The sequence below is a fragment of the Stegastes partitus genome, unplaced genomic scaffold (assembly GCF_000690725.1).
Source record: "Stegastes partitus isolate 25-593 unplaced genomic scaffold, Stegastes_partitus-1.0.2 Scaffold345, whole genome shotgun sequence".
NCBI classification, from domain to species: Eukaryota; Metazoa; Chordata; class Actinopteri; family Pomacentridae; genus Stegastes; species Stegastes partitus.
The window spans coordinates 427,377-452,544 of NW_007578076.1; the positions used below are offsets into that span (position 1 = coordinate 427,377).

Consider the following 25,168-nt stretch of genomic DNA (forward strand, 5'->3'; position numbering starts at 1 on the left):
GGTATCTTGGGAGGAATCACTGGAGATAGATTGAAACCCAACATGGATGCTGAGATGCATTTTAGTTACTATCCCATTCTGTCTGGCTGTGTATGGGTACATGAACGGTTTTAACCTTTTTTACCGTGTTTTAGAAAATACCCTCTGCAGGGTCTGGCTGCATTTTCTAGTTTTTCTTCAATTAATTTGTGTGATTACAATCATCTATTTCCCAAAGCAGGACACCAGAAAAGCAAGTCTGAGTCTCAGTGTAATTGCTGAATGATCTTTAAGGGTGAGGCAGCAGTGATGGGTCACAGAATCACGTGGTATGACCAACTGGATTTCAATGCAACAGTTTCAAAGCCATCCATCCATCCATCCATCCATCCATCCATCCATTATCTATACACCGCTTAATCCTCACTAGGGTCATGGGGGGCTGGAGCCTATCCCAGCCGACTTAGGGCGAAGGCAAAGGACACCTGGACAGGTCGCCAGTCTATCGCAGGGCTACACTTAGAGACAGACAACCAAGCACACTCACATTCACACCTACGGACAATTTAGAATCACCAATTAACCTCAACATGTTTTTGGACTTGTGGGAGGAACATGCAAACTCCATGCAGAAAGATCCTAGGTGTCCTCACTGGGACGTGAACCAGCGACCTTCTTGCTGTGAGGCAACAGTGCTAACCACCAATCCACCGAGCCAACTCCGGTTTCAAAACTAATCTTTTCTTTATAACAGATAGCTATAGTGTCTGTCTGGGAGCCGTTTAAAAACGAGGTAGGACTTCCAATGTGGCTAATGCAGGTACAGATGCACTAATTTCAACATTTAGTTTCTCCAATACCTCATTTAGGGTATCTGTTAATTATGTTACCCAGTTCTATACCCAGTTCATTATATTTTTCACTCTAGTTCTAGCAACAGTTGCTCTAATTTGCTAAATAGGTCTTCATTGGAATCTCCTAGTTTGGAAATTTTAGTGCTATTTAGCAGAATTCCCAGAGGCGAGATGAAAATCAGTTAATTTTCCACATCCATATGTCGTTTGAGTCTATTCCATAGCCCTTGGCTTGGCCTTATCTTGTAAAAAGTCATACCTAGCTCTTCAGAAACATCCACATAAGCTTGTAGAACTGCATCTACTGTCTGATTCAAAACACGTGGATGAGGACACCATCCTTTTTGAATGCAGCCACACAGTTAGGCGTCTGAAGTGACTGTAAATGAAGTAAGTGAGTTAGCAGCCTGTCGTAACTGAATTAAACTCATTGTAGTTAGAAACCTCGATTTTATAATGACTTTAACTAAGAAACTGTATTTAATTTGGATCGACATGTCAGCTGATTTGCTTAAAGACCTCCTCCAGTGATTATTAACATATCCTCATTGTGTCTATGGAGATAAATATCCAGTCAATACCAACCTTGAGCATTCTAACCTTGAAACTGCACTGTACCTATGACAGCATCAAAACATGGATTCAGATGTTCAGGGTTTCATATGTAATGAACCAAAGTAGCCAACCCTGCCAACTTGCTGAATAGGACTAACTATCATTATTGTTCTTCAGAATTGGTTTCTGGCTGGAACATCAATCCCTGCATAGTGTTGGGTGTAGATGTAGTTCATAGAGCTGCACATTCTAAAGGAGGCGATAATGTAGAGGCACAGCTCAGCCATTATAAGGCAAGAAGGAATCATATTCATGAACAAAAAAAAACATCGAAATATGCAACTTTGATACACAGGGATGAGTTTTTAGAGGTTTAATTAATGCTTGGAGACGGACTTGGATTCCACTTTGTGTATTAAAATCACATAAATATCTGTCTTGAAATGACAAGTGTGAGTGAGGCTTGCCAAACTTTTCTTCCATCCTAATGCCAGAGTCAAAACAGACATGAAAATCATCCAACACTGCTGTCTTTTTAGTTGCCTCACATATATTGGATGCATGTCATAGAGGGATCTCTCAATGGCCAGCGTGAAAAGGAGGTTTGATTCCAGCAAAAACTGGCTCATTTGAGGTATTTTTTTTTTAAAGACAGACGTCCTTTCATGCTGTACAGTTACACTACTGTGATAAAAAATTATTCAATAAACACGATCTTAATTTACTTCTTCCAGCTTTTAGAGATATAAACAGCGATTTCCGCGTAAGTGATGTAATCGAGTTAAACACATGCGTTGACTCACATTGCTCTCCGGCCCGTGAATGCTTTGTGCTCAAAGCTCAAGCATTTGGCATTCTGCTGGGTCACCGTCTGTCCACGGAGCTGCGGTGCCATTTCACTCTCCGTCGTTCGTGTCACTCGCGCCGCTCCGCTGTCACCCGACGCAGCTACTTTCTCAACATTAAAACATGCTGTGGTATTTTGATAACACTCTGATGGTATTTTCGGGAAGAAAAAAAAAAAAATTGAATTCCAACTCAGATGTGTGCAGATGAAGCCAGCTCTGAACCAAACCGAGTCACTGTGCTCGGCTCTGGGAACACGTTTCCGCCATCAGGTGGAAGTCTCTCATGTCTCCAAAATGCCAACGTTTCATCGACTTGTTAAATCTGACCACATGGATTTTGGATCTCACCCAGTGGGGTTTTCAGGTTTGGAATAATGGAGCTCTGTTGGAATATTGATGTTGATAATGTATTATTATTTGGCGGCTGATGCTTCACTTTAGCATGAATGCTGACAAAACTAAAGAGAAAAAAAATACATATTTTCTCTCCTTGTTATTTTTTCTCATTTTCTCCCACCGTTGCACCACAACACGCAATAATTGCACATTTTCCCACTGAAATGCACTATGTGAGGGTGGAAAATTGGTGCGTGTGGTGGTGTAGAGCCTTGTAGATCAATACAACACTCACTGAGGATTTTAGTCTCCATCGTAATGATTTAAAAGGGGAGAAAGATTAAAGGATGATTGGCCAAAATTGACGTTTATTCGAACAAATGGGGTCTAAAAATGGTACATTTCTAATGATGCAGCAGTTACGCAGGTCAGCGAGGATGTGATCTGGAGATATGGAGGTGAGATGCATGGATTCATGCAGCAAGAGCCTCTGCTCATTACGAGTGCTGATATTTATCAAGCTTTTTCTTCCTTATACAATACAGTTGCATTATATCAGAGTCCCTCTAGAGCAAGTCTTACCACTGATTAACACCTCTGGGTAGTTACTTTGGATTAATAAGACGAGGTTTCTAGGGTATAACTGTAATTTCAATAGACACTGGAGCATGACAACTGCATCAAATCTAAATAAAACTGCTGAAAAACTTAAGTGACTTTGCTTTAAAATCTTTTCCCACGCTTGCATCAGTGCAGCAACTGAAACTGGCTCCATGTTTCCAGTCATACAACCACCATCGTTGCAGAATTCTGTCATAGATTTAGAGATAACATCTCAGACGATACCAGACGTACAGCGAATATGCATAAAATTCAGACACAACAGTATGTGCAAACAGCCTTAACCATGCAGTACAAAGTTCCCTGAGATGACTTGTGCTATACGAGTGCAACTGAGAATGTTGTAGGGCAACGGGAAGAACATCAGTGACACAAATAATCCAAAACAAAGGTGGTAAATGTGCAAAGAAAACAGCACCGATGGGTGCTGCGGAACAAAAGAACCAAATAAAACCAAATGGAGTTACAAAACTAGCTTAAACAAAATAACCAAAGCTAAATAAACTCCCTAGCCAAACCCAAAGACACAATAGCAGCAACAAGAGGCGAGCTGCTCACAACTAATCACCGACTGAGTTTTGCTCCAGATTTATATCCTGGTGTCAATGATTGCTGGAGTCTGATTGGAGGAGAGAAATGGGCGGTCATTCCAAATGGAAAAAACGCCATTCCAGGAAATTACATTGCTGTCTGAATGGTGACGTCAACATCCTAAACCTGCAGATATCGTTTTTATTCCACTTGTTGCAGCTTCTGGTCACAAATGTTCATATCATGCCGTACAAAAGTGCAATGCATTTCAAGATTAAAGCATTAATTATTAATTAAGATAGAAGAAGACGCACATTTATCAACATATGTGTGCTGCTGCCTTTAGGTAGCAGTTTAGATGAAGCTGTGGACATCACATCCTGCAGAAATCACTTCTGCTAGCTGATTTATAGATCAATGCAGACTGCTTTACCCGCCTCCTCGCTTCAAACGTTAATTTGTGATGCTGATTTAAACGTGTCTACTGGCTGGGGAGCGATTAATGCAAATGGTTTATGTGGCTTTTAAGCGTTATGCCGTCATCGCTGTGCAGTTTGCTCAGAGTATTTAGGTTCCTGTTTGCTGGTAAAGTCACCAAATCAGCAGCAGAGTGACACTGCACCAGAAATATGTGACTCTGAGATGCCTCTTCTCAGTGTTCAAGCACATAATCATAACACTTTAGTTAGAAATCAGGGTTATTCAACCCATGTACGCAGAAGAAAATTTGGGGTGACGTTTGAGAACATCCACTTTAATACATCTATCACCAAAAATATCACATTTTCAATCACTGCTCTCTTTAAAATAGCCATAAATGAGCCAGTGAGGTCGCTCATTAGACGCCCAGCCTCGGTGCCGTTGGTTGTGTCCACTCTGTGCTTTGTCACGACTGACCTACATTGAGCTCCCGGTCCATCAAGGCAGTATTAACACACATAGGGGAGGGATTAATGCCCCACAGTAGCGATTGCTGCTGATGGTGATGATGCCGGGCTTCCTCTGGGCTCAGTGGGAGATCACATTGTCGCTGACAGCACGGCGAAAACCTTATCATTGGCTAAAAATATAACAGCGACTATGTCATGTGTCCTTTTAGTCCAGGCATAAAATTATCGGCTAAAATAGGCTTTTGGCAGCGTTGGGGTATTATAGCAGAGCAGGGTATTTAGAACATCAACAATACAGATGCTCGTCTTGCTATTAAATTTGAAGTGCTGTATTGAGTATTTCAGTGCACAACAGATGCATCGACTGCGTTCAAAAGATGGATGTAACCGGAAAGAGTGAAGCACCTTAAACCTGCATTCTTTCCAACAGCCAGCAGGGGGCGACTCCTGCAGAAAGTCACATTTGATAGAGGTTTATAAGAAAAATAACCCGATTTTCACTTGGTTTTCTACCCCAGTCAGCATTTTCTTGATTCGTTAATGCTAGTTTCAAGATATTTTTGAATACAGCTTGGTGTTGATTCTGTAAAATATAGTTTCACATAGAGTAGAATAGACAGTAGAGCAAACCACTTCAATACCAGCATGCACAGAGTCCTCAAGTTCTGCATTGCTCTCATGTTACGCATAGTTTCAAAATGGAGACTCTACAATGGTGGTCCACGAACCAATGGGTGATATCATGGTTGCTATGTCTGTTTTTTACATATAGTTTATGGGTGGAACATGCTGCTGAGCTGAGAAAGACGGCAGCTGCATTGGTGGGCTGAAGTTAAAGCATGAATGGAGCAGAAACTGTCCATTAGTGATGCATGGGTCCGGGTTTTCTAATTCCCACTGCGGGGAAGGCATGAAGGTATAAAACAAAGTTTTGCCGTCAATGGTTGAGGCTCTGGGCTCTGAAGGTCAAAGGTTCAAACCGCCGTGTTGCTAAGCTGCCATTGTTGGGCCCTTGAGCAAGACCCTTACCGCTTAACCACTCCAGGGGCCCCTTATCATGGCTGACCCGACACTCTGACCCCGGCAAACTTCACAGTGCTGTGATGTATTTTTTGACAAATAAAGGCTTCTTTTGCTTTTTCTTCTTGTAAATTTCTATAACAGATATTACCATATTACTGTACGTTAACCTTATCTTGTTTTTGTTCAAACATACAGAATTCTCAAAGATGACTTCGGATTTGTATCCAAACTGGAAAGTGCAAAGCAGCAAACCCCATGTTTCTTATAAATACACAATTGTAGCATCTATATGTCTGCAAAAGATAGTTTTTCGAGATTCGGAGTTCTGCCTGAAAACATCAAATAGGATACAAAAGCAGCATTCATGCTAAATGAAGAACTACCACCATTTTTCTGACAGAGCAACTCGATTTATAACCATTTATTTAAATGTGCAGGATTTATAATTGTGCATTAATTTCAGGTAGATAGGACGCATTGGTTCAATCTTGCAGCCTCCTGTACTTTGCTAAAACTAAACCAAACTCCATTTCTGAGTGTCAGCTTTACATCGTTTGAGAATTTCCTTGATTATTATTATTATTATTTTTTTAAATTTTCATACAGTCTTCCTTCGCCACCATTTCCCCAAGTATTGTCACGGCATTACATTAACCAGGCACTTATCAAACATGCCTGTCAAGTGAAACTGCGAAAATTGACATCATTTGAATTCCATGTCAGCAGTCAAGCCGAAAGAGTGGGCAACATTTTCTTCATATAATTCACCCCAAAGTGTATTTTTAAATGCGTGCCATTAGAGTGTTTTTCCATTTCAGTATTGACAGCTCTCCTCTTTCTCCTCTTTCTGTGGTGGCTCTCTGATAGAAGCAGCGGGAGGGAAAACGTCCACTGGATTTGCAGGCAGCCCGGAATTAAGTTTTTTATTTTTCCTCTTACATTTAATGGACTGACATTCCTTTTGAAATCATGAACTTGAATGGCCGTCAGAGCGCCACCGCGGACCGCGCGGCACTTCCATCCATTTCTCACTGAGGAAGCGAACAAGGAGTTTGAGCAATTTGCAAGTTTGATTTCAGAATTTGTCTTGCATAAAAGACTGAAACATCATTTTTCAGACCAATATATTTAGTGTGTTTTGAAAGAGATAGACAGTTAGCTGCATGCTAATTTATCTATTTATGTTTTTTGTTTCATAAGATGTCCCACTTATGGATGCTAGTATAGAAGCAGTATATTAAATACACAAAAGCACAATTGTCAACAATCGATTGCCATCACCGCTTGTGGCCAAAGTGAACCCTCTCTGGCTGTAAGTTCCAGATCCTGCAGTTTCAAATTCTTCATATACCGATTTGATCATTCTGATTAGCCATCAGTCCTACTTGCATGAGCATATTTAGCCCCCAAAAAATGCCTGCATAATGTGTGTTTCTGCTCGTTTGACATTTAGGATTCTTTTCGAGGTCTCGTGTTTCCAAAGACGTGGTCTGTGATGTGTCTCTGGGCGGTGGGCTTAGTTACGTATGCGCTCTATTTTGGGGGACATAGTGCTTTGAAATGAAGCGTTGACTAATCTTCACACATCCCGGGGAGCGCCCGGTAGGCATGCTTCTCTCTTCGACTCCTTTGTAGTGACGGATGAGAAGGGGAAGAGAAAATAGGAGGCGAGAGGAGAAATGAGAGGGCGAGGAGGGGAAAGGTGGAGTGGAGAGGGGAGAGCAGCGCCAGGGCCTGTGGACATCCTACAGGGTGTATGAGGCTGCCAGAGGCCTTGTAATCCTCCCCCACCCCTGCCCTCCATCCCCTCTCTATCATCCCCTCCACCTCACCATGACAAACCGGATCTGCTCTCTATCAAAGAGCCACAGGCTACCTCTCCTCTTTTTTTCCTCCTTTCTTACCCAGCGGTCCTCATCCCATTTGTCATTTATACTGCCTCGGTCTTGGTCTGCTCACAGGGACAGGCTGTCGCTGCCAGGCTTGGCCGTCGAGCTCCTCCAGCCTGGCAAAGGAGGCAGCAACCAGTTCCCCCAATGGCAGCATTTAGAAAGCCACTTAATGGGTTTAGGCGCATTTGCTAATTTGTCAACAAGTTTCGGACGTGGAGCTCACTGCCAGGCTGGTTTGGTCTGGCACTTGACTGGAAGGGATGTCTACTGGCCAACCGGTTTCTGGAGCCACGGGTGAAATCAAATTCAAAGGGCTTTGCATACTTGACTGTTTGTGTGTTGACGCTTGGAGCAGCAGCGCTGAGTGGCTTGCAAACAGCTGATGTACAAATTATTTTTATTGTCCTGCATTTTAATGGAGATGAATTCAGATTTTCCAGCGCAGGAAGGGAGACACAACAAATAACTTTGTGTTTCTGCATTAATACGACCGTTGTGTAGGTGTTGTCCCCACATGCCATTCTGAGTATTTAGATCATGGTAAATATAGAACATGTGAACCCTTGGACTGAGTCAGTTTTATGTCCGTTTTGCATGGCACAAAGTTGCACTGAAGTAGTCTTTGTTGTACTGTTTTTTAAGTTTCATTTGCAACAAATCTAGTTGCCTCACAAGTGTTTTGAGTCCACAAGTGTCAAATGGGTGTTATAAACACACGACATGCATTGCCACCTGAATAACTTTGCTCCAGTGCCCTCTAGTTTAACCCAGTTTGGCCTCATATGATATAGTCTGACTTATTAAATGTAGACTGTGGGTATAAGCCTGCCAGTGGCAACAACAAACGAGGACGAGCTACTTACAAGGTGAAAATGGCAAGTTTAGAGATTTGGATCATCCAGTAAGACCGATCTTCTTGAGTCTGTTGGTAAATGGTTGTATAGATCTGGAAAGTTTTTCAAATTTTTCAAGCATTTTCCACCCAATTTGCAGGGGCTTTTTTATCCTACTAAGAAATACAAACAAGCCAGAGTGTTTTTCCACCTGTAGCAGAACGATAAAATGTGCAGTCAGACCATTCTACAGTGCTGTGTAAATAGGTCTGGCAAGCTGAAACGTCCACTGATACAATCTGCAGTGGCGTCTTTTGGCTCTTCTCTCTACCTCTTCATTGTTGCTTCTTGGGTCTGTTTTTATCAGAACAGCTTCTGTTTCTGAACCGTACAGTTCTCTTTTGAATGCATATTAATGTATAACTCTTTATCACTTAATGCATTTTCTATTTCATTGAAATTGTCTTAACATGCACAAATGGCTCCCAGCTTATTCCTTGTTTGTTTCAGTCACTTCTCTTCTGTAGTCTGAAAGCAGAAGGAATGCCACAGTTTTCCATCTGCGCTCTTGGAAGTAACAGATACCAAATACAGATCAGATAGTACAGTTTTTTTTTTTTTAAACCAGCGATAACAAGTCTGCAGAATCCAAAATATGCTTGTAAAACGTCTCCAAACTGCAAATGTGTTCATTCCAGCTTTGGAACTTTTTGGGCATAATCCCACTCTGTAGTGAATATTTGACAGAGGGATTATTTATTTTTTGTTTATCTGAGAAACAGTGTTTTTCCCTTTATATCAGGTTAACTGTGTATAAAACAGTGCAGTTTTACAGACGACAAAACATCCTGTATAAAAGGCTTGTAAAACTACAGTTAGATTTAGATGAGTGGGTGATTTTCTTTTATTCTGGACTTCCCTTCTGTCTGTAGAGGTGAATGTTTAGAAATGTCTCACAAGTATTAGTCTTTTATCTTTCTGTTTAACAGCTCTGATGGCCGCTGTAGTGTTTCTAACAGCATGTGTGTTCGGGACTATTTACAGCAGCTGATTAATGCACATTTGGTTCAGCTTTTCTGTGCAAACTGTGGCTATTTTCAATAGTACAACAAACACATTTGTCGTGGCTTTTTTTTTTTTTTTTTTTCAGTAAAAGCGAAATTGTGTGAGAAGATAACTCGATCTCATATACAATAATGAAGCTATTATACACTGAGAGCGGAGCCTTTTGTTTCCATGAAATACTGAAGATCAGTCAAATGAATTAATTCAAGGGCCACAATCTCATTTTAATTCCTCCACTTTAACTCTTTTAAACGTCGAAGGATGCAGGTTTGGGAGAGTTTAAGGTTTTAGACAACAGAAAAGTGGTCTCTGCACTTCGCAGATTGAATTAATTGCTACTGTTTTAAACTATCAATCTGCTTTAAACCGGTGCCAGAAACCTTTCAGAAGTAACGTTGAGATCTATTTTTGTGTTTTCATCAATCCAGGGTTTCTAAGCACAGGAGACCAGGCAGCCAAGGGCAACTACGGCCTGCTGGATCAAATTCAGGCTCTCAGGTGGATCAAAGAAAACATCCAGGCCTTCAAAGGAGACCCGAAGAGAGTGACCATTTTTGGCTCGGGCGCCGGAGCATCGTGCGTCAGCCTGCTCACCCTCTCGCATTACTCAGAAGGTACGTGTCCTGTCCCACAGTTACACCAAGATACGCTCACACGCGAGGGTCTTTTCATCATTTTGTCTTTTTTTTTTTTTTGCTATATATGTGCATCTGCCATAAAGCTGTGCTGCAGTAAAAAAAAAAAAAACATGATCACACTGAATCCTACAGCACTGGATCATTTTCTGGTGACAGAAAATGAATGTGTGGCTTAAAGGGAGGGTTCAACTTTAGTCTGGATCCACTCATAATTTACATTTAGCTGCAGAGGGTATATGTTTAGCCAAAAGCAAAGACAAGTAGCTATCAAATATGGTGATATAAGGTTTTTATGACTCTGTCTTTATGTTTTCAAGTCTCTTATACTGTTACTATTTTATGGGCGGTGTTATTTTTCATCTGGGAAAGGTGCTTTTTAGGTAAAACATGTAAGAAAATAAGTTTGTAGAGTTTAAGAAGAGAGGAATATTGAATTTAGATTGACTTAAATTCCATTTCTATGCTGCCCAAACATATAACTTTGCTGTACGGAGTAGATAATAATCCAATAAGTGCAAAAAACAACTTCCATGACTAATACTAACAAAATACTTAGTCTGGGATTTGTTTTATCGAATACAGTTTTTCCCATTGTTTTTTGATCGTGACTTTTAACAGCTACTCAATATAGTGCTGCAATACTTTCCTATACTTTTTGTTTCGACCCCTGAAAGTTGTAAATATGTCATTATTAAATGTATGGAAAATATCCAACACGTAGAAGATTCATGTTGTTTTGTTTTGCTGTTAGTCCTTCTGAAGGTCTGAGGTTTCTTTCTGTGCTCTGCCTGTGTTGCACAATAATATTACAGTGAGTGCACCGGCTGTGTTCAAATTTTTGTCTGTAAATCATCATAGGACCAAGACAAACCACTGAGCTACAGCCGGAGTGACACCGGTGTATCTTCTAGGTTATTTATACTCTAATCCGGGTGACCGATTCTTTAAATAGTCCAGGAGCAGAGATGCAGGTGCTGGTGAGGAGAAAAGTTCATCTAGAAAGTCCCCAAACACGACAGACTGTCCATGTTCAGCCCAATGGCAGCCTTTTTAACTAAATGGAGATATTCTTGCCGTTGTGAATTAGTTTGCAGATGCCAACAAAAGCAAGTAGATGTGCTGCTTGAGCACAGAGACACCAAGACATCGACTTCTTGCATTTTTGATCAACAATATGCTCTTATTTTGTAGGGATTGAATGCAATACTAACCTCACACATGTTGAAATAAATACATGCTAACAGGTAATTCTCATTGCTTGTTTGAATTGATCTTTTAGGCTGGGAAGCACAGTTTTGACAGTATTGTGGCCACTAACTTAGATACAGATTTGTTCAGATTTTTAATTGGGAAAGTTACTTAATTTGGTTTAAACTCCACAAAAAACACTCACACCACCTCGAGATGTATGCGCTAAATCAGTTCTTTCGCATCAGTTGCTCAAACAGCGTGCTTTGCTGCACTTCTTCAGATTACTCATAGCGTCATATTTGATCTCCCAAACATGCAATCTGTGGCCATCTGCATCGGAGGAGAAGGAACGAATGGGAGCAGATTCGGGATTATCATACTGTATTTACATCTTTATTTACATGCATTATTTATGGAAAATTTTAATCGAGCGGCCACAAGGTTGTCCCTGCTGCCTTTTCTGGATCTCTGAGCTCTTGGCTTTCACAAATGAATCGTTTCGTGTGAGTCAAAATTGTACGACTGACGAGAAAAATTGACCCATCTGTCAAAAAAATAAATAAAAAATGGGTCCTTAAAAGTGCTCCTGCAGTGTGAAAATGTCACCTAGATGTCTTTACCCTTTACATTCAAATAAATGTTCTAATGTTCTGCAGCAATCATAGCTGAGAGAGTGAACAAATGCCCTGCAAAGCGTTCTTATTATAGTGCAGAATGCATCCTCTGGAAAGGTAATGCTGTTTTTTTTTGCATTTGGTCAGTCGGCACTCTGTTTTAATGCAGACAGAAGTATCGCAGGCAACCTACCAAAGCTCATAAAACCTCCGTCACTCTGTATATACAGCTTTGAAGTTAACATCCGAGTTGAGGTTTAACTGATACTCCACATCTGACTAACAGCGGCAGCAGTAAAAGCTTGTACGCGGCTAACCAGGCCTTGTGGGACATGTCTGTGCTCAAAACATACTTTTCAAGTCGGCCTGGTTGAGTCACCACCACTGTGTGTTTGCATGAGTATAAATAGAACTCTCTGAAACAAAAAAAAAAAAAGAAAAGCAGAAAGAATACACATAACTCCAGAGTTCCTATTGTGGCCTAGTTGCTGATTGGCAGCCCATGAAGCTCCGCTAACAATGTTCCAGGATGTGGAAACTGCCTAAGGTGTCGTTGGTATAAATATCTTTTATGTTCTGGTTTGTCATTCATTCAACAGGGACACAAAGATGTAAAGTCAATATTCTGAATCAGCCTTTTATTTGCCATGAAATGTGTTTAGCTGGCATGAAAAAGATACACAGCTTCTTCAAATTCCTTTTGACTGGGCTTCTGTCAGTTATGTGAACTGTTTATCAGCAGAGTAGCACTGATTTGATCTCTCACACCGAACCGACCCACATTAAAAGTTTTTTGTTGTTCTTTTTTTATTTGCTGCAGCAAGCTAGTGCTACATGTTCTGCAAAATACAAGCATTTGCATTAAAAAAACAAGCTCACTGCTTCTTCATAGAGCCAATTAAATGTTCCTCGTAGACCCTCTGACCAACAAAAACCTGTTGTATAGGCACATTGTCTTTAAAGAATTACCAAAGTGATAATATATGTCAGACCCAGAAAGTGTAAATACAGACAGACTCTGCACATTTTCAACTTTTAAATGGTCCAAATCATTGGGACTCATTGAGACAAAAAAACTAAATTTTTTACCCTCTTTGGCACAACCAAGAAGCTATTAGTGACACAACTGCAACCAACAGTTACATCACAAACAATATATTTTTTCTGCTGAACCAGTCTGTCAAATAGGATACAAAGATATGAATGAATTCAGAATATTTCATCAAAAAAATGGCCAATAATAAACCATTGGCTCTAACTAGAATGAATGAAAAGCAAATAATTCTGCGCTTTCTGCTGCACCGGTCAAGTCATGAATGACTGCGACTAACAGTCATGCGACTTTTCAGCTGAACTGCAGGCTGTGTTTGCACAGAGCAGAGTGAAAACAAGCATGAAAACAAATTAAAAATGTAAGTTGTAAAATATCTACAGTATGTGCAGCCACCTTTTTTTGTCTCCAGTGTTGGTAACACCTGTGGGAACTTGGAAACATGCTGCACATGTTGAGTGAAGGTTTTTTTTTTTTTGCTAGATTCAAATTTTTTTTAGCTTTAATGCATAAAAAACTTGTCACTGTGACATGACTTGCAAGCTACAGTGTAAACTACTTTATTGGTTATGTTGTAGCTCAGTCTGTCAAACTTCCTTGTTAGTCCAAATCAAGATACCCCTCTTTTTGATTTTATTTTAATAACAAAAACAGCTAAAAATGAATTAAGAGTGACTTCAACTAATTGTGACTTCATTTATACACTGTAAAGGATCATTGGTGGAATCATATTGGTACTAGTTTAGTTCAATGTGTACTGGAGAGAAAAAAACAAAAAGTAAATTGCTGTATCCCTCTACCAAAAGCCCATCTACCATTAAAACATAATTGTTTCCATTAGCAAAAATATGCCCATTTCTAATGCTTTTTCCCAAAACAAATGTTATCTGATTTTCACCATGAAGCATGGGCACCTCCTCGCCAGCATTTTTTGGTGTGTGTGTGTGTGTATGTGTGTGGTACACTAACACCACTTCCAATCTCAGATCTGTTCCAGAAAGCCATCATCCAGAGTGGCACAGCCCTGTCCAGCTGGGCGGTCAATTACCAGCCTGCCAAGTACACGCGAGCCCTCGCTGAGAAGGTGGGCTGCAACATGTTGGACACCATCGACCTGGTGGAGTGCCTGCAGAAGAAGAACTACAAGGAGCTGATCGAGCAGTACATCACACCCGCCAAGTACCACATCGCGTTCGGGCCTGTGATTGACGGCGACGTGATCCCGGATGACCCTCAGATCCTCATGGAGCAAGGGGAGTTCCTCAACTACGACATCATGCTGGGGGTCAACCAAGGCGAAGGGTTCAAGTTTGTAGACGGGATCGTGGACAGCGAGGACGGCGTGTCGGCCAATGATTTTGACTTTGCTGTGTCGGACTTTGTGGACCATCTCTATGGCTACCCGGAGGGCAAAGACACTCTGCGTGAGACCATCAAATTCATGTACACCGACTGGGCGGATAAGGAGAACCCCGAGACCCGACGCAAGACCCTGGTGGCTCTGTTCACCGACCACCAGTGGGTGGCGCCAGCTGTGGCCACGGCTGACCTCCACGCTCAGTATGGCTCACCCACGTACTTCTACGCTTTCTACCACCACTGTCAGAGCGACATGAAGCCCAGCTGGGCTGACTCAGCCCACGGCGACGAAGTTCCATACGTGTTCGGGATCCCTATGATTGGCCCGACGGATCTCTTCAACTGCAACTTCTCCAAGAATGACGTGATGCTGAGTGCTGTTGTCATGACCTACTGGACTAACTTCGCTAAAACAGGGTGAGTCCTTTTCTTTTTTCTTTTTTACCATCACTTGTATGAGCATTTATTCTTATAGTACATGCGGTAAAATCTGTTTTTGCATCCAAAATTGCTCCTATTTCTTTTTAGATTTACCACTTGGTCACAGTGACACATGCGACATACATTGCTAGAATTAGTGTAACTTACTCTTTACACCCCCCTTTGTTTGAGGACATGCCAAACTAACAGCTGGACAAATGTGTTGCCTGGTGATGTAAATATGCAATGGAAGAAAAGCCTGGACTTCAAGTGAAGCATTTCAGGCAGGTTAGGACAACTGTGGTAGAAAATGGTTCCCTTTGGCCTGAACTTTAGGTTTGTACATTCATAGACACTAAACAAAAAATCAGCTGTATAACACACTGAAGAAAAGAAGAAATCAAAAGTCAAATATGTCCATATTGCATTTTCTTAACATTGTTTTGCATTTCGTCATCTCAAACTAGTGTTGGAGAACCTCCTGGGCATCAGGAGATTCTTTTTATTCCCTTGCCCCCCTAGTAAGTTAACTTGGCTCAACATATAAGCATCTATGATATGCATAAAGAGTAAAATGTTGAGGGGAAATGAGGTAACCACGTTTTGATGGTAGGTGAAACCACAAACTGCAGTTCCTTGAATGGCCACTAGAGGCTGGCTGCAAAAGCAAGTCAAGTCACTGTTGTCAATATGCACAAAGTACAACAAGTGGAGGGTTTTTTTCCCCAAAAAAAGATTTTACCCTACATGACGAGAAAAAGCTGTTTTTTCCAACAACTAAGTGTAGAAAAGTGGCATAGAAACACCATAAGAGTGAATAATTAAAGAAAAATATAGATGAAAACATCAGATCTGTGCGGTGCTCTAAGAACACTGCAGTGCCATAAAAACTACTTATAAAACATGCAGAAATGTCACATTTCCATCATCGTTTCTACATTCTTTGTCACAATTTGAGGTTGCACTGGTGCTCTTTTCATTGCGTCATCTCGTCTGCAGCGGTTCAGTGGCGCCAGCTGCAGAATTAGTGCCACCAGCTGTTGATCTTGACAAACCAACTCCTTACATTTGCATAACGGTTGTGAATTCAAATATGGAACGATTCACTTTTTCAGTGATCCTGACACAAAAATGTGTGTTACATATAAAGCACCATTAATGTACATCCAAGAGGTTTCGAACAAGACTTTCAAAGCCTGATGGGACGAGAAGTGAAACGTCTTCAAGTACCAAAAAGTCCAGAGGCCTTTTAATGAAACCTTTAGGATGACCATGACCTGGATAACTGAGAATCCACATGAACACGCTGTATGTCTGGCTGCAGGACAGTAGGAGAAGAAAAGACCCAATTTAATGGACTTTAGAGCTCAGTAGCTTGCATGAATATCGACAATACCATTTGTCTGTATGGAAGTATTGATTTATAATCATATGAATGAAGTCTGGATGAACGTGGTCTTGGACAGATCAGTGAGCTTCATGGGTATGTGGCCATGAAGTGTATAAATGTGTATATTTAGTTTCCCCAACTCCATGGCAGCATTGGACTTGTAGTTTTACACCACCTAAAGGAATGATGGGAACTTTGGGGCTTTTATGTCTGTGCTGTTTTATTCCCACATTCCAAAGAAAAAGGCAAGAACACGCACAATCCACACAGTTTGAATCCAAAGCTTTCTTCAGGTGAGGGGACGCTGTGCTTCGACAAGGTAATGAAAGTGACAAAATCCTGAATAATACAGTTTTATTTGCTTTTTGTCAGTAGTTGCACGTAAAACGTCGCATTTATACGGCTCACATTGCTCGTACGCTGTGTAGAAACCCTGATGAAACGACTAATTTAAGCGCGAAGTCTAACTTATTCGGAAAATAACATTATACTGTATTTGTGTGACAATTGTATCAGCCTGTTTTAATTTAGGCTCTTGTCTTAGTCAATTTCTAACAATTAAATTTACCTTTAATGCTTATCGTGAGCAAGTACTTGGTACTCCAAAGACAGATTTGGGGTTGGATATCAACAAAAAGTTTTTGCTGCGATTAGCGTTTTAATGATTAACTCGTGAGCAAAAGAGATCAAGTGGAGGTTAATAAAACAAGTCAAATCCTCCCCCGGTGCTGCAGCAGCGCTGGATTTGATGAAAGGATTTGCTAGCTGTTTATATTTGGATCACGTTTTTTGCTTCACACACACCTTGAGATTAGGTATCTGGGTGTTTGCAGCCCAGTCACACTGAAAATTCAGTCGAAGGTGAAAAAATAAAGTCTTGATCAGCTTCATAGGCTGTAGCGTTCAATCCCTCCGCCGCTCTCCATTTGGCTCTCATCCAGTTCATGCTTGATCAGCATGGGACCGGCTGCCTTACAGACATTTTGGGAAGATTCTTTTCTTTCTTGCTGTATTTTTTATTTATTTTTTTTCCCGTGTGTGACTCCAATAAAGCACCGGCTGAAAGCAAATTCATCACTGGGACTGTGGCCATTTTTCAACAAGTCTCCTCCACTCATTGCGAAGTCTCCCGTTGTGAATCACGGCAGATTGATGTTTTGAAACTTTCCCTGATGTCAGTACAAAAAGAAATGGATGGCTTGGATGTACACAGGAAATGATGGAATGGGACTGTGCTAATTCATGGACTTCCTGTGTCTGTAGCATGTGGAGTAGAAGCTTTATAAGATTTAAATGACAGAACACAAAAAAGTGCCATATTTAGATGGTAACTTTCTACTTTTTTTGGAGCATAAAGAAGGTCAAACACAGAGTTCATAGAAAACACAAAAACAACACTAGTTTATATGTGTGTAGGTCAAGTAAAACCACCGTTTGTCACTGTATATAGCACATTTAAAACAACCGACGCAGATCGAAGGCTTTTCAGCAGAGAAACAGGACTACCGTTGCAAATTTACCTGCCAAGCCTGGCTGAATTTGTCAGAAGATCTGTCATGAGAGCAGCATCCCTAAAATAATTCAATCATCCTTTTATTGATGGAGGCTCAGGGGAGAACAATGAGTGTAATATGGTGCGGTGAAACCTGTCAAATATGGGTTTTCTTAGGACTAATCTGGTGTTATTACTGAGTCACTGTTGAATAAATGTGAGATGGGCTTACATTAGGAACACTTACATAGGAATTAGTCATTTAAGATAGTTTCAAGAGGCTGAGCCACCTCAGATCAGATATTCCCAAAGATGTGAACAACATTATTCGGGATAATTCGGTGGCATGACATTTATGAACAAAGTTGCAACAAGCCGATGTGCTTGATTTTTGGATAAGATAAATATGTTGTCCCAGTCAGGTTAAAAGACCCGTCACTCTAGATCACGATCTTAGGACTCAATCACCCCAACGAGGATGTTGGAGAAGCAAACCAAGTGCTCAGTGGATGAGGAAGGCAAAGTACTTGGGAGTCCATGGACAGATTCCTGATCTCAGTTTCAGGTATAAGAACCAAAAAAAAAACAGGAAAGAGAATGAAGTTCTAAGACTAAAGACTAAACGGTCCCTGTCAGTGATGCTAGAATGACCTCTGAAAGGTCTGATTTGAGAGCCATCAGATGCAGAGAAGATTCAGCATCCAAGATTGATTTCACCTGAGTCACGAGCAACAGATCTTGATGGAGCTATCGGTAGAAAATGATTTATGCTGTGGTAACCTGGCAGCTGGAAGTCTATTTGAACTTTCACTCTGATTGACTAATTCAAATTTCAGAGCCAAGACTGTTGCATTAGTTTGGCCAGAGAACTGACGCTTTCAGTCAGGTTCCAGAGTCTGTAGTTCACTTTTTAACCGTGTTACTCTACGTTTTCTGTTTTTAAAGAGATGCAAGTGAAGAGGTTTGTCCACTTATGAAGAATCTAGTCATTTCAGAGGGAAGATGTCAGATCCAAATGAATTTTGTAGCCAGTTCTTTCAGTAATTTAGAAGTCTTTAGTAATACTGCATCGAGATGACACATGTATGTATGTTCATGGGAGATCTGTAGATCTGAAAATGGCCGAGGCATGATCAGTAGAGCTAATATCATGGTTCATGGTGAGGAGAAACAAACATGTTGTCAATAGAGAAAAAGTGTAGTATTCGTTGGGTTCCGTAGGCACAATGGATCAATAGTATTCCAATCAGAAATAAGTGTCCCTCGCTATGTCAAAAGCTTTTTCTCCTCTGGGTTGTATAGTTGCTGTAATCTGGAGTCCCAAGGATGATTGGTCTTGTCTTGGGTGGTATAAATGTCGGTAAGCTGTTGTATTGCAATCCCTTCTTCTACAATAGAGAGGAAGTACCAGGTAAACGCTGGGTTTTTGAATCAAGCTCTTGTAAAACTCTAGTTTTCAAATATGTGCTACTTGAGAGTCTGTGACACACTTGTCCACATGGCTTCCAGTCTTCCTAGCTGTAACTCCTTTTGGTGTCTTTGGATGCAAATGATCAAACATTAATTTCTGTCTTAAACCTTGTGATGACCTTCTCTTGACCTTGGCCTGCTCCCCACATTTCTCTTACGTTCCATTTTGCTCGATGCCTTCCTTCGGTTCCTGCTCCTCTGGCTCTCAAACCCTCCCTTCTTTCATCATTTTTGTTCCTACCACCAGCATCGCATCCATCTGGAGGACTTTCTCCAAGGCGGTTTTGCTTCTTCTTCTCATTCATTAATAATCTCCTCGTACTTCCTGAGCTGGTCTTGCTCAACCTGCTCCTGTGCTAATCTTCTAGAAGTCCGCAGTAAATTATTGATGCGATGTACTTAAGGCATAACTGAGCTATTTAGATTTGTTTTTTCTACTGGTGCTATGTTGCTAAATTTTTACTTCTGAAAACATCCTAGAAAGAGCGTACAGGTTGACTCTGGTTGGAGATTTCGGTTTGTCAGCTCATCAATTTTAGTTTGTGGCTATTTCACAAAACAAATGTTGCAGTTATATTTAGAACCAAACAAAGGATGAACAATTCCCCAGATGAACAGCGGGGATCAGTGATTGGTTTTCGCAGCTCATTCACCTTTCTGAGCAGCTGCACAACGGTAGAGGACATTCACTAAGACATATCAGCGAGACTCTGCAAGGAGATCTGTCTCAGAAGTTTTGTTGCAAATATAAAATCGCCAAACCTAACCAAAAAACAAAAAGCCACTGACATGGTTCCAATGCAGAGCAGTTGTCCACTTTTACAGATTCCAGCCTAAACAGTGACTTTAAGCTTCAGGACAATACAGTTAGTACACAAAGTGGTGGATTCAACTTTTTGAAGGCTGTTCTTTCACAAAAGACTAAAATCCTGGACATTCAGCTTCTGCACTTTGGATTTTGACCTCACATTTGTCTTTTGTGAGTCCCCAAACTAGAAGGAAGTGGCACTCTAAAGCTGGATTATTCTTTAAACCAATTGCAACTTCAGCAATGAGTTAATCGTCTGAACCCCGAGTAGGTTCTGGGCGTTTTTCGCTCCTGTCACACTTTTCCTCACTGTGGGCTCATTTTTCATTGAAAAAGTCCTGCAGCTCTATGGAAACAACACAACCATGAATACAAGTAGAGAGAACTCAAACTTGTATTTTGTGCAGTATGACAATTAGAATGCCATAAACTACCAAAAAATGAAAGTTGAGACAGCAGATGTTAGCAATACTGGGGAAGATAGTGATTATACCTTCCATAGATTAACTTTAATTTTAAGTTAAATCTCACATTTGAATTTGCTTCCTATCGACTTTGTGCAAACACAGCCTGAAGTTCAACCTAGTTCAGCTAAAATAAAGTCCCTACAGTTTGTTTTTTGTGTAAATCTTTAAATGCGACATGCAGATAAAGTGATTATAATGAAATATGACAGTTTTTAGCTTTTTAGCTTTGCTTAATTTTGCCAGCAGAGCATCGTGTCACAGAAGAGCAGTTCGATGACTGTTGCAAAGTTTCAAAAATCTACTAATTCTGTTCTGTAATTCTGTATATCCTTCACAACAAATAGCATTTCCTTTCAGTAAACATGCCTTTTAAATCCACTTGTAGGTTTTAGGTTTCAGAAAGTTTAAATAATTAAATAATAATAATAATGTTTTTGAATCATTGGACACAAATTGATATGTTTGTGGGCATTTCTTCAGGCTTCTGGAAACTTTCATAGACTACTCAGTGAATGAAAAGGCTAACCGTTAAGTCAAAAAAAGCAACTTAACGTATGTAATGTGCCGCTTTGACCTGGGTTTTTACGACAGAAAAAGTCTGTGGAAGCTGCTTTGTTCCTGGACACTTGGAGCTGCTCAGCTGTCAGACGGCACAAGGTAACAGCGAATACATTTAAGCTCATCCAAGTGCACGGAAGCATCTGTTGCACTTTTCTGTTGACACGCATTGCGACTGTGAATTCTCAATTTTTCACACACACACACACACACCTGCTCGAGTGAGAGGAGTGCAAATTTTGTAATGCGGCCTATGGCAACAGTCGCCGCATTAACAGACTCGCTGGAAACATATGCAAGCGACGCATTTTGCAGCTCGCTAGGTATGTAGGTATGGAAGACATTTACATTTTTTTTTTTTTGCAGATTTAGTGGCACAGGAGCGGCATATTGTCCCGGCATATGTTAGCACTGAGATGACAGACCTTAAGTAAAAACCCGCCACATGCTTGCAATGCCTTATGTGTGCGTCCATATGTAGCCACCAGTTGGAGGACAGACCGGCAGTATCTCTGTCCAACCTTTTTATGAGAAAACCAAATTAGATAATTAAGCAGGTGGAGCTTTGAACATATTATGTTTGCCCCAGACACCCTATAGAACTGCATAGCACAGAAAAATTTTCACTGGGTAGATTGAGCTATAATAAGGTCACCTTTTGGTAATTTCATTTTTTTTATTCACTGTATCCACTTTTTTTTTTTGCCTTCGTACTTGGAATAAAGCATAACACAAGTAATAATAAACCCCTTGGTTTGTGCATTAGGACTTTATTTCTGCTCCTCCAGTTCTGGCACACCTTTACTTAGGCTGGTGGAGGGTGGCTATTTAAGCTGATTGCAACATATAAAGGAGCCCATTCCTTGATTTCTTGAGATGCAGCTAAAAATTGGGTTGCTTCTCTAAATGAAGACTGTTTACTGTCTGCTTAAAGTGAGAAAAGGTAACATTTGGAAGAACAAACCGCCCGGTCCTCCACTTAGGTCCAATATTTGTTGATGTGTTAACTCTTTAATTTGCAATTTTGATTTGGAAAAAAACAAAAATGTGACTGACTCTGATTTGCATGAGGACGAGGAGGCTCATTTGATTTTAAAATGTTAAATTAGTAAAGCTGTTACTGTGGTTGGGATTTTTTGTTTATTTTTTTTAAGTGGAAATTTGAATAAAACACAGCTGGAGGCTTAAGGGGTTAAACTACTCTGTGAATATTTAGTTGTTTTATGTTTATAGATGTAAAAATATTTTTAAAAGTAGGATTTTTTTCAATTTAAATGACAGTTTTGTTTTTGTTTTTAGGGAAAGTTTTTAGGAAAGTGTTTGGAGAGGAAGTTCTGGGTACATTTGATTTTATGAATTGCCACTTTTAGCAAAAGAAAAAGGGATAAATTTATATTTAAAAAATACATAATTGGATCTTAGTCATAGTTTTCAGTCACGTTCATTTGCAAAAATCACCCAAGACAGTATATTTTCCTTTGAAAAGTGTCATCTGATTCCTATTAAATCACTCTCTCCATGTTGGATGACTCTCTGACTAACCTGTTTCTGTCTCATGATGCAAAAAACAAAAGTCCAGAATGAGTAAAATGCTTTTTTTTTTTTTTAACTTACAAGACACACTTCCAAGTGTACTCACCAAATACTACAAATATTTACTCATAAATAAATGTTTACATGTCCAGTCTAACAAGACAAATATGAGCTTCAAGTAAAGTTTTCAGCTTGTGATCTGTATATACATCTGTGAGCCAAAAGCATTGTAACAATAGAACCCACTAACCAGAAGTTACAAGTCACTGGGTTGAATAACTTTCTTGGTGCATGACCAGCAACAACATTTAAAGCCCCAGTCTAATAGTGTGCAGGCAGACAAAACAGTTCTGACCTGTTGGGGCACAGAAACAGGACCTCTGACGGCGTCTGGCATTGGGTTGTTGGCACCAGATCGTCTTCCAGGGGCTCGGGAACATTTTTAATGAGCTGTATTTATGCGTGTCATTCTACAAACCAAACACTAAATTTGTTCTGACTTGTTTAACTCTTCAGTGTTGTTTTTGTGGCACCGTTTTGGTTCTGGAACTGTTGGGTCAAAAAAAAAAATGAGCCAAATGTCCTCAGACCGATGCACTCTGACTCCCCACCACTAAACAGAATGTGGGCCTTGTGATTGGTTCTGTAGAAGCTGGCCATTAAAGCCAGCTGACACACTGACATGTTGGCATAAGAGCTGGAAAATGTACCAGGCCAGAGTGATGCTCATTCACCCCAGAATACCGTTCAATTTCTAGGAATCATCCAACAATAAGTGATATTTTATGGCTAATATTTAAATCCAGTGAAAGAAACCAATGAAATATTAAAGAACGTGTAAAATATAAAGCACTTGTAATTGATTTCTTGGATCAAATATGACCTGCAGCACAAAGCAAATGAAAAGACCAATGAAATGTTTTTAAGACGGGCAATTTAAAATGGTGAAATGGAAAAAAAAAAAAAAACAGACAAAGAGGACTCAGCAGATGGCATGTGTGTGTCTGTTTATTTCCCTCCGTGCCCTCCTTTGTTCTGCACAATCAGTGGAACAACCTTCCAAAAACCGTGATTACTTTGTTTCAGAACTCTTGGGTCAGCTTTGTCTCCCCAAAGACCTCCGTTGCTTGGACGAGCTCCTGCTTGGTGCCTGGTTAAGATCCTTTCAAACCAACAACAGCAGCCAAACAGGCTCAGTCGAGTTTCGCCAGTGATGACTCTGCAGGAGTCTTAACTCGGCTGATTCCTCTGACTCAATGCAGAGGATGCGGCACTGAACTGAACCCCAGATGATTTCCCCAGAAAAAGAACCAACGGTTTGCCTCACAGTGATTCCTCATATGTGGACGGGCTGTTTGTTGAGGCTGATCTCGGGACTGATATGCAATCCTTTTTCAAATAGGAAGCTTTTGGGGATGTTTGAACTGAGCGTTTGCTTCTTGGGAATGGTCGTCTCTGTTAGATGGACAAAGTATGAAAGGCTAAAAATAATGCATTGCTATATTGGTAATTCTGTGTCATCTGCACGATTAAGTAACGCTGGATCACGTTGCCATTTAAAACACCTTTTGATGCTACAGCTAAAACACTGTAGCAACACCAGCCACTTATAAATTATGACCAAGTACAAGACCAAAATAGCAGACACAGTGTGAGTCTTATTGCTTTATTCTACATGTGAACAAGAATGTGTATTTGCAACGAACATCCTTAGAAATAACCATATTAGCCAGTGACGCCAACAACTATCATAGTAATAATCATATTCATACTTCTCTATCAGTGTTTTTACTCATGAAATCATTTGTGCAATACTGTTATTTCCATCCAGAGGAATTAATTGGACAATTAGAATGAATATTTATGTATATTTTTGGTTAATTTAGTTTAAATTTTTCAACTGATATTCCTCAAATATTTGCACTGTCCCCTTTGCTGCAATAACGATGCAAATTTACAAATTAATGCAGGATTGTCATATAGCAAATTATGGAAAAGATGGATAGCCTCGAGTAATCTGTAAAAAAAATAAATAAATAAATAAAAACCTATTGTTAGTCTTAATGACCAAAATAAGAGCTTGAAAGTAAAGGTAGCGAACTGACACTGAAAAGGGCGTTTATATAGGGTTATGTAGGGTTTATATGGTTAAAGACATAAAAGCCATGGTTCATGGATTGTCATCGATCAGTGTTCTCAAATGGAAATGATGTGAAATTCAAAGAAGAATTCATCCATCCATCCATTATCTATACACCGCTTAATCCTCACCAGGGTCACGGGGGGCCGGAGCCTATCCCAGCTGACTTAGGGTGAAGACAGGGGACACCCTGGACAGGTCACCAGTCTATCACAGGGCTACACTTAGAGACAGACAACCAAGCACACTCACATTCACACCTACGGACAATTTAGAATCACCAATTAACCTCAACATGTTTTTGGACTGTGTGGGAGGAAGAACCCGGAGAGAACCCACGCTGCACGGGGAGAACATGCAAACTCCAGGCAGAAAGATTCCGGTGCCCCCACCGGGACACGAACTGACGACCTTCTTGCTGCGAGGCAACAGTGCTACCAACTGCACCTTGCAGCCCCATAGAAGAATCTTTTTCTAACAATGAAATGGATCATGTTTTCCCCCTTGTTTGAGTTTCCTGCGGTCTTTCATTATCCGTTGCACTGTGGGAACCATGTCATCAACAGGAAGGGACCTCAAGGCTGCATTCTAAGTACCTGATAAGTGGCGT

General features: G+C 40.5%; 1 protein-coding gene across 8 annotated transcripts in view; it reads left to right on the forward strand.

Moving 5' to 3' along the window:
• The window catches only part of nlgn4xa (neuroligin 4 X-linked a), a 100,456-nt gene that overhangs the window by 73,247 nt on the left and 2,041 nt on the right, over nt 1-25,168 (forward strand). For all 8 annotated transcript variants that reach the window (XM_008284095.1, XM_008284096.1, XM_008284097.1 and 5 more), the window contains 2 exons: nt 9,856-10,041; nt 13,908-14,697. In XM_008284095.1, the coding sequence (XP_008282317.1) occupies nt 9,856-10,041; nt 13,908-14,697 (976 nt within the window). The remainder of the gene's footprint in view (nt 1-9,855; nt 10,042-13,907; nt 14,698-25,168) is intronic.